Raw genomic sequence first — 10,972 nt, forward strand, 5'->3', positions numbered from 1 at the left:
CTTATTTATTTTATTACAACATTTCATACTTCTTTTGAAAAGCTACAAGAAAACAAAAAATAAATTTAATTTTATAGGAAAAAGTGGAGAAAATAATAGAAAATATTCAGTAATAAGTTGCATGCATACAATTATACTTTTTAGTTTAGATGGTGCAGATTTTTAAGGTATTCATGATGAATGGATGGTACTTAGAGTAATAAATCCTTCATATCTTTATATTTTTCTTTAGAGTGAACTTGCCTCACTTTCAAAATCGAGTCACAATAAATATCATTGATGGTAAAAATTACTAGTATCAAATTTATACTGATGATAAAAGATATTTATTGTGAATTGATTAAAAACATAAATTTTGTGTTAATTTGTAATAAAAATTAGCTTTAACTGTTTCTTTCACAAAATGGACTTTTCCCACTTTCAAATCAACCATTTAATTAGAAATAGCTCTCATTTTTAAAAATGAAGAAGGCATGCAGGCATAACTCATTATAGATTGAAATAATATAAACTTTAAACTAATAAAATAAAGAAAAATTTTTGTAAATGATAATTTTTGAATTAACAAACATTGACTTTAAAAAGACAAACAATTGACTACAAATTTATATATACAGATTAGTATAATATAATTTTTTATTATTTACAGAGAGAGTCAAGAAAACATGACATTAAACAAAATGAAAGTTTCTAGTGACAGAGGAGTACCGATGGATGTAACTTGACAATGGTTGAAATCTGAACAAGGTACTAGATATGCTAGCCTGCAGTGTTCTGCATGAAAAGATGGGAAGTCATTCTGCAGCTTGGTCCTGTAACTGATGGTGGAGAGAGAAGAAAGGAAATTGCACTTCTCAAGTCAGTCTCTGTAGAGGTGATTGCCACATCCCATTGACCCAAGAAGAAAGGAAAAGTGATGCTTCATAATGTGCTGTATTCAGTCCCAACCTTTGTCATAACTGCTGTATGTAGATTTAGAAGTCTTTGTGAATTAATGTTCAAATTCCACATTATGTGTACTACAAAATTTTCAAAACTGAGAACAAGTTTGAGTAAAATTGATGGAGAAAACCCTAGGTTTTCTACTTCATTATAGAAATATTGACTGATAGTTTACTTACTGTACACCATACTGTTTTCAACATCCCACTTCTGTATTATGTACTTTTTAAATAATAATAATTGAAGATTAAATTATTTTTTATTTCACTATAGATGAATTCCAACAGCTCAACTTCAATCCAAAATAAACAAATTTGTGAAACAACAAGTCTTCCTTCCATGTAAATGCTGCACAATATTAAATACAATACTGTATTTCATTATATATTTTTAAGCTATGTCTGTTGGAATTTGAAACTATTCATTCCAAAATCTAATTTATATATCAGCAATATCATCACCTTTAGAGGGAAGCAACCACCAAATTTTTTGTTGTTAATTTGTCAGTTTAAAGTTACCTGTTAAACTTTGTTACTATACACAGTGCTTCATTTTAGTAAATTTTCATGAACTTTAAATAATTTTTAAAATGTATTTATTAATTTAGTAGTACAACCCACAATCTGATAAATAATTTTTATTGTTATTGAATTTTAACAATGAATTTCTTTTATTTAAACTGCTTCCCTTTATATAATTAAATGTAAATGTATTCTTGAGCAGTTATTTCCTTGTTGCCAATGGCTGAGGTATAGAATCAGTTCATTTTAAAGGTTGCTTATTCTCATGCTAGTCCTTAATTTAGATGTAGATTTTTCATTGCCTTATAAGTGGCTGTGATTAACAAACTGATCTGTTCTTTTCCTCAGCTTTTTGGTAATATTTCTGCTGTAATATACATATACATATATATATAAAGTACTTATGTATGTATGTATTTATGTATATATATATCTGATATAGTCACAAAGGAAAAAAATTGGTTTAAGCCCATGAATATTTTTTTTGGGAACTAGAAAACCAAAGGCAGCTGTGTATACATGTGATAATGTGTTGTGTACTCAATTGTCAAGTTGGAATGTATGTATATATTGTGGTAATTTTCTAGTAAAAACAATTGGCTTCTAGATGTTGACAGTATGACATTGTGACAATGATAGTGAATGCAGTACGGGTCCTCCGGTGCCTTTAAGGCATATTTGCCATTCCGGCTAATATACACACAGGCTAATCAGACAAATGACTAAATATGCAAATAACTTAAAGCCATATTTGTACTACAGATTACAATATATATCACCTAAAAAGTGGATCAGTGGATAGTTCTGTAGATAAAAAATAACTTTAATGTTATAAAGTTGAAGGCAAAACTGAAATATAATATATTTTTATCTCCTATTAAATGTGCAATGTGTAATATAATTTAAAATTCCTCTTATGATTCAAAATAATCCCTGTTATTTCTGTTGTAACAAATGGTGATATATTTTTAGAGATACATACTGCCAGAGAATTTATCCCAAATATGCAATATAAAAAATACTAAACTAGAACAATAATAATGGTTTTTTGAGTGTTGAAAAGTTCCTTATTAAAATTCCTGGTAGAAAGAAGAGAATACTTTGTGTGTTGAAATGTGAATATTAAATCATTGTGATATCCAAATACTGTAGTATAAGTAAGGCTTTATGTTTAATATTTGCATATTACAATTTATTTTTACTTATTGGTTGCTATTCTTTTATATAAAGAACATTTTTAAAAGTTTTGTGTATGAAATAACAAACTACAATAATATTAAAAGCTTGTTAATTAGCATTTTATCAGTTATGCTGGCACTTTTTTTTCAGCCAAGAGATTTTATTTGAAATCCACTGTAAAACAAAGTGACTATAATAGAAATATGAAATATTCAAAACCAGTACAAAGTTAGTAATCATAAACTTGTTGTATTGTCAGAAGACACCACTTATGTATATTTTGCAAGCAATGTTCACCCAATTCCTGTTACACAATCAAGTGAACAAATGAATCTGTATGAATTGTCTGTGAAATTTTAATTCAATCCATTATATATGTACTTGGAATTCATATTAGAAAGCTGTTCCAGCTCCTAGGAGTTTTACTTTTAAGATCCAAGTAAAAATTAAACAATTGAAGAAAGTGTTATACGTGAACTGTGCTTGCTATTATACAATATTTACTATTGTAATTTAAGGTTACGGTACAGTGCCACATAATGGCTAGTACCTGATTAGACTGCCGAATGATTAGTCTTGCTCACATTTATTGCTATATGGTGTCAATCTGATGAAGTTTCCTAATGCTAAAACTAGGATTCATCACAGTCATCTCTTCACTAAGACTCAATATATCTGTAGTTGCTGTGTGTGTATTACCATAAATTGCCGTTGTGAAGTATCACTTTTCTTCACACAGAACATCCCTGTACCTCACAGTTGTCAAACGATGTGGTGTACTGTACAGGCTATGTTCTGCACCACTGATTTGTATGACTGAATTGTGGAAAACCCTGTGTAATATAAGTTTTATATTTACTTCAAACTGTATCATTGTAAATAGCACTTTAGCTCGCATGAATTAAAGCAATTTGACCACGACAATTTTATTTTCTTTTAAATATCAAATGATCTTTTCAAATAGTTTGTTTAATTAAGTGTTCTCTTTTTGAAAATAATTTACAAATTCAAACTGGTAAAAAAACCACTGGATTACAAATATTGTTGAATCGTCACAGTAGTGGAGAATGGTCCTAAGCATCAAATGATGCATTTTGAGTTATGCTTATTGGAACAATGTATATTTTCCACCTTTTTTGTGGTGAAAGGTCCTATGTGTTATTTTCAATTACAACACCTGAAATTTTGATCATTATGATTGGTGCTATGTGAGTCATGAAATTTCTTTGGTGGTGAAAAGTTCTAAATAACAATATAAAAATGTCACTTAGGACACTAATGCACAAAATATTAAACTTTTTAAAAATAAATTGATAGGAAGTAACAAAAAGTTTTATCATCAAAACTTAGCTTGATTTCAAGGAAAATATTACAGATCATTTTATAATCTTAGCTATGCGTTAAAATTATGGCAAAATAAAAATGATTAATTTTTAATATAATAAAATCATCCAAATCATTTGTTTTAACACTACCCAGCTGGCATTAAGATGTTTTTATCAAACCCAATTGGAGTTTCACTGGACCCACAATAGAGTGATGGGGGAATGGCATATCCAGGTTAAACCACCTTTGAGAAAAATTCCTGGGATTGTTTTGAGTTCCAGGTTAGTTTTTCATTCCCCAGAGCGGGGACTGCCACCTTAACCACTCGGCCATCCATCCAAATCACTTAGAAGGAAAAAATAAGCATAACATGTAAATTGACATTCCATTGAATGTCTTGTACATCAGAAAAATCATAGCCGGGTGAAAGGTCACTTCCGGGTGGCTGTCACATTCGGTGGAAAGTCGAAATCCGCATAAGAAGGTCTTGGCAGAAAAAAGGTTTGTTTTCCAACAGAAAAACAACCTTTTCTACCAAGGCTTTATACCCTCGACGGATTCTTCCACCATTTCTTCAGACTCCGTCTCGTGTGACCGTGTCTCCACCGTCCATTCCGGAACTTCTGGGTATCGCCGTTCCAGATAATGGACGAGAGACGAGGTGGTGTCGTCCGGAGTTATAACGACCACCCGTTTGACGTCGGCTGTATGCGACTCCTCGTCCACATCTTTCGGAAGCACTCGTATTTAATTAAAGACTGTAACTGGCCAAGGCAGCTTATTCAGGCACTCCTCACTTTACGACAGAGTTCCGTTCCGATGACTACATCGTTAAGCGAATTTGTCAATAAGCGAGGAGCTTGCACCGAGAATATACGATCGTTGTAAAATTATAAAAATTATGCAACAAACTTCAAATTTATTCATAAAAAGACTATTATAGTGCATATGTTACCATTCGCCACTGACTAGTGTTACCACCCGGACAGTCCGGGAATTGATTCACTGTCCGGATGAACTGTTAATTTTGTCCGGGAATTTCGTAGAAATTGTGAAATTACGATGAAACAAAGTTCTTGCAAATATTTTTTATAAATTTACATCATTTGAACAGCGAAAGACCTCACACTCACTGAAACTCATCTTCCATTCCGCCATGTTACTCTGTTTACGCGGACGTGTGACTCGCAACCTCCCTCTCGACCTTTTTTTTTCTTTATTTAGTTTGCTTGTACGTCCGTACACGTCTGTGGAGCTAAATTATCTGTTCTTTCTCAATTTAGGTTACATACGTTACTCCTGCCAATGCCGTAACTAGGCAGGTGCAACAGGTGCATCCGCACAGGGCCCACTTGAAAGAAGGGCCCAAAATGCATGCATTTGTTTTATTAATGTCCCAAACCTAATTAGTTAAGGAGCCTAAATGCAATTTCTTGCACAGGGCACAGGAATGGCTAGTTACGGCACTGACTCCTACGCAAGTCCCTAGTCCCTAACTGTAACTGATTTAGAACCGGCATGCATGTTATTCTTCGCATTGTAAAATGACATTGCGCATGCGTCAGGAACTTCTGTTCAAACAAACCTGACCTGCTGTCCGGATCAAGGTCCTAGAATATGGTCCGGGTCAGCGATTTTGTAAAGGTGGCAACACTACCACTGACCGACACTCAAGCTGAGAGAGGAAATTCCCCGAATTGCAGGTCGAAATTCGATTGGTCGTAAAGTGAGGAGTACCTGTATTCTGCAGACATTTACACTTTCATCCGGTCCGGTGTTCTACGGCTAAAAACTTTCACCACGAAATCACGAATATTAGCCATTAGAATGCATACGACAGGAAGACCATTTCAACATTGAATTTAAAATAAACCAAAAAATACATTGTATTCAGTTTATGTACTCCAAACCAGAATCATAATTACTGTAACAATTAAATTTTTACATATTAAAATTTATATACAATCGTGAAAATTCTATCTAATAAAACTTATTAAATTTTACATTAACTGTTTAAAGATTCGATATTTATTGAAGCTGCGTACTTTTAGATTAATTAATAATTAATAATGTGAAGATTCGGAAGTGGCCCTACTATTTGTGCAGACGGCCGGATGGCCGAGCGGTCAAGGTCAAGGTCTGCCTACCGCTCTGGGGGACCCGGGATCGAATCCGAACGGGTCGAATAATCCCCAGGAATTTTTCGGGGGTGGTCCGTTTGGATATGTCGGGCCCCGTCCCTCACCACCCGGTCGCCCCATTGTGGGCCTGGCCAAACCCATAATGGGCCTACTAAAAGAGGCCCTCTTAGTGCCCACAGGGCGGAAAGAGCTAAAAAAAAAAAAAAAAACTATTTGTGCAAATAAGAAAATTTTTTCTAATTTTTGTATAGAAGAAAATTATTATTATTGTTATTATTATTATAAATTAACGTTGTAAAAAGAAACCGTCAAACAAGAAAATAGTAAAAACGAAAAATGAATATTACATGTCCATAAAAGGACATGTCTGTAGAAATTTCTGAGAAAGTCGGACTTCTCAGGTTGAAACAATAGATGAATTTGAGTACTTAGATCGAACATCTTCGATAGTAATCGAATTGTCCGTCGACGTTGACTCATCCAACGACCTGGGTTCCGATCTCGTTACAATTCGTAACGAAGGGGGGACCAATTGGAAAGCGGAGGCATCGACCTATCGGAATGTCCGATCTGGGACTCAAAAGAAAGTTATAAAAACCGTCAAAAGAAGGATGTGACATTCTCGGTTATTAGTTCTCTCAGTTCTTGGTTCTTGGAGCTTTGGCTCGCGATCTTACGAGTGTGTATGTTTCCGTGATCTTCGGCAGTTGGATTACATCTCTTTTGGAAGGTCACTCGCTCTCCTGGATTTGTCACCTGTTATCTGAATCGTCCCTGCTTCCGGAACTCTCCCTCGAGAAACTGAACAGTGCTCCCCGGGGTCATCATATTCCTGCGAAAACATCGGAGAACTTTTCTTGTGGACATTCGATTTCGAGAAGGGGCCCAGAAGACTCGAACGCCGCCGCTGATAAAAGTGTATCGTAGTTGTAAGCACCTTTTGTTATATAAACGGGTTACGAATGAAAGTCTGTCTCTGAGAGTTTCTTTCACCCCCACACGTTGATCGTGACCGCGCGACATTCTGACTAACGCAGTCGTTCGGCAAACCTCACAATAATGTTTTTAACAGTGATGACAGATGACGAAAATAGTAAAAATTTACACGATTCATAATTAAATATATATATGTATATACAGAAATAATGAGCAAAATATAATTTGAAAAACTTGGAATAGAGGAAAAATCGCATGAAAAGTAAAATTACATTAAAATTAGATCCACGAGCCTTTTGATAAACACGTTTTTACATTAGTGGAAAAATCCTCAAAAATTAGAATTACAAAAAGCAATTTGTACATAAAAATACTACGCCTATTCATGTTAAATAATGTTTACTCTACTTAGTAACAAATGAATCATTCATTAATGATCTGAAAAAAGTAAAATATGAAGGACATGATGACTCGTATATGCAGTAAAAACGACTGGAATTAGAATTAGAAGGCTGCATTTTAAAGGTTGATAGGTGTCGAGACGAAAGCAGTAAAAACAACATCGCAGGAGGCGTGTAGTTGAAAAGATGGCTTCCACAAGCTGTACTAGCGCTGAAAACTATCGTCGTCCAAGGGGATTGGTTTGAAGGTGATAGTGCGTCGGTGTTTTAAACTATTCAAAGCAAGGAACTATAAACCAAGTCCCCGAACTTTTGGATCCTACCACGTAGAAATACAATAGAAATGACGTGTTTACTTTTTATCCTCTACTTTTTGCAGTATGATGAAAACATTTCGACTTTTGCGGAATGTCGCCGCATCTGTGTATTGTTTCCGATGCTGTGTTACTAAACCTAGTGAATGTAATAATTAATTTTTACAATTATCTCGTGTATAACGAAATGTTTTAATGTTAATTCTATTCAATATTTAAATTGAATTTTATTTGTTACAATACTTTTTATTGTAACAAACAAAATTATTGTATTGTAAATCTATTATACTCAGAGCAATAGAACTGCATTGACACGGGGCAAGTGCCAAGACGTTGTTGCTAAGGCCTTGTATTATTAGCCGTGGACTAAAAAACTACAGTATTGCCTAGGGCACCAAAAACATTGCCACGACTCTGATTATATTATGTGTATATAAATAATCTTATAATTTCTAATTCACACTCATCATTCTGTAGTATATTTTATCATTTTAAGCGTTTTATTTGTGAAAAACTATGGACTAAAAATACCGATAAAAGTACTGCATTCATTTACAGGTTCGACTCAGATATTGCGGAACCTCGGTTAATCGGGGCTTGGATATTCTACTATATTTATAAATGTGTAAATAATTTGCAAAGTTATGAACTTATTTTTATTTTATATGGAAGTTTATTTATTAATACTGTTATAAACGTATTACCAGAAAACCAAGTGAAAGAGATGCAATTGAATTTGATAAAATGTCTGTCCAAAACAATGAACATCAAAATTATCTTATCTGAAGACTATAGTTATAGGTTCAAGGAGTTAGATGGCCAAACATAATTGCCTAGGAGATAAGTATATGCTTGGCCTCTAGGAGACAATAAAACTTCAGAATAGCAATTATTACACTAACGCCAACCATTGCCGTTTGCTATCGGGCTAATAGCATGATAACATACGGCAATGGTTGGCGTTAGTATAGTATTACGATGTATCGGGTAGTAGAGTTGTTCGTTTATAGCAGGGATCACCAAACTTTTTCATAGCGGGCCAGATAACTAAGAGAATGACGAGCGCGGGCCGTATAACCATTTTGTTCAATACAGCACGCTGAATACACAAAAAATAAAGACAATCAACATATTTATTTAGCAATACACAAACACGATCGCTGCAGCAAGCTCGTAACAACTTTCTTTAGAGACGTCATTACAAGTACAGTACTTATACAAAAAAAAGCGCTCTGATATCCAAAGTGGCAAAAAGTCGCCGAATTTTTTATTTAACTGATTTACCTAAAAATTATATTACTGTCAGATGCAAAAATCAAATTGGACCAATTTGGATTTTTACTTACACTTGTTTTAATTTTTTTACATAGTAAGTTTATCTACAATCTATGACATTTTCATATAGATAATTATATTTTAGCTCATTTGTGGCACGGTGTGGCAATGGGCCGGATGAACTGACCTCGCCGTAGTTCGGTGACCCCTGTTTTATAGCAATTATTACGATGGAAAGAAAATAGACACAATCTTCTGTAAAAAATTTGTGCAAAATAAGTGTGAGCTATAGCATATTACACACGGGATTAGCCTTCAAAAAAATCTCGTCCCTCAACACCTGGTTCGCTCCATTGTGGGGGTGGCCGAACCCACGAGAATGATTAAAAAGATGTACTTAATACGTTCTTTATTCATATTTATCATGGGTTCGGTCTTAGGGTAGGAAAAGAAAAACGGCTGTACTATAGATTACCACCTATGGAATTTCGGGACTTTGAGTATATACTTGAACGCAGAGGACCGAGACGAGTTCAAAGGTACCCTACTTTTGGACCGGAGACGAAAAATAAGAGTTATCATATTTACAATTTCTTGCCTTTTACAATACATTCTACGCCATTTTAGTTTTCCACTAGGTGGCGTTCGATTGTTCGTGCTCTCGAAGGACCTCCCGGAGGGGAGCCGCCGGCAAGCCGCCGAGTTTTTAACGCCACTAGTTATTCATTCACGGTAGTTCTGCGGCAAGCGACGCAGATCGGAAGCCGCGTCGCTTGCCATTATAATGGCATAAAATGCATTGTAACGGCAAGCGACGCGACTCCCGATCGCGATAGCCGGAAACTTAATCCAAGATTTTGAGGACTTACATCCTTGAATATCGAAATCCGCTGTAAAAAAAAAAAAGAAGAGTTAGTGATTCATTCTTTACTGTTCATAACCTAGGCGATGTTTCTCGTGTATTCCGAGGCCGCGCGACAGCACGGTCGAAGCGGCGAGCGAAGCGACCCGCGAGGCTGCAGCTCCCCATAGGCTTAAACTTATACTTACACTCCAGGCAAATCCTATTCGAACCACTAATGTATCCAATCTCGTAATTCACTGTAGGCCGAGTTATCGATGGTTTTGAGATAGACATGGTAATGATGTAAACGATTTTAAACACGCGATAGGCTTAGCGGAGAGAGCGACGCGACTCCCGATCATCGCACGATCGCCGGAAAAAGTATGATAACTTTATTTTTCGTCTCCGGTCTAAAAGTGGGGTATCGTTGAACTCGTCTCGGTCCCCTGAGTTCAGATATATACTCAAAGTCCCGAGATTCCATAGGTGGTAATCTATTAATCCCCAGAAATACAATGCAATGAAACTTAATGTTTTCAATGCGATTCATACATAAAGAGACAAAACATGAAACGGAAATTAGTAAACTACTTGAAGAAGAAAACAAAAATTAACTTCAAAAATCAAAATGAAAGTCGTATCGATAACATTTTTTTTCTCTTCGACACCAGTTTTGTGGCGTTTGCGAACGTGCAATCTTTAAATACATATATCGTGTATATATAGTACACGTTTTTTCTATCTAATTCGGACAAAGCGGCAGACATTTTAAACGATTTTTAAATACCAGTCTGCTCTCAATGCCTAATCGAAATAACATTTTTCAAATAACGAATACATTAAGTTTAAAAAATTTTTAAAATTAAATTTAAAAATATTTATTAATGTCATTTTTAAAATATCACATTATAAAAAATATTTTATTGATGAATATTCTACTTTTTTTACATTTTTAAAAAAACAATATAATAATTTAATATACTATACAGAGATTTATTATTTACTTTTAAATAATTTATAGAAAAATTTTAACAAAGACGGTACCACTATTTATGTAAAAAAATAAAAATAAATAAAAAAAAATAGAGGGAGC

General features: G+C 34.4%; 1 protein-coding gene across 1 annotated transcript in view; it reads left to right on the forward strand.

Annotated features, from left to right (window-relative positions):
* The window catches only part of E(Pc) (Enhancer of Polycomb), a 126,233-nt gene extending 122,667 nt beyond the window's left edge, over positions 1–3,566 (forward strand). The window contains exon 15 of the mRNA XM_067274531.1: positions 650–3,566. Within this exon, the coding sequence (XP_067130632.1) occupies positions 650–725 (76 nt within the window). The 3' untranslated portion in view covers positions 726–3,566. The remainder of the gene's footprint in view (positions 1–649) is intronic.
* Positions 3,567–10,972: the final 7,406 nt, after the last annotated feature.

This window comes from Centruroides vittatus, unplaced genomic scaffold, assembly GCF_030686945.1.
Source record: "Centruroides vittatus isolate TY-2023 unplaced genomic scaffold, ASM3068694v2 contig_549, whole genome shotgun sequence".
NCBI classification, from domain to species: Eukaryota; Metazoa; Arthropoda; class Arachnida; order Scorpiones; family Buthidae; genus Centruroides; species Centruroides vittatus.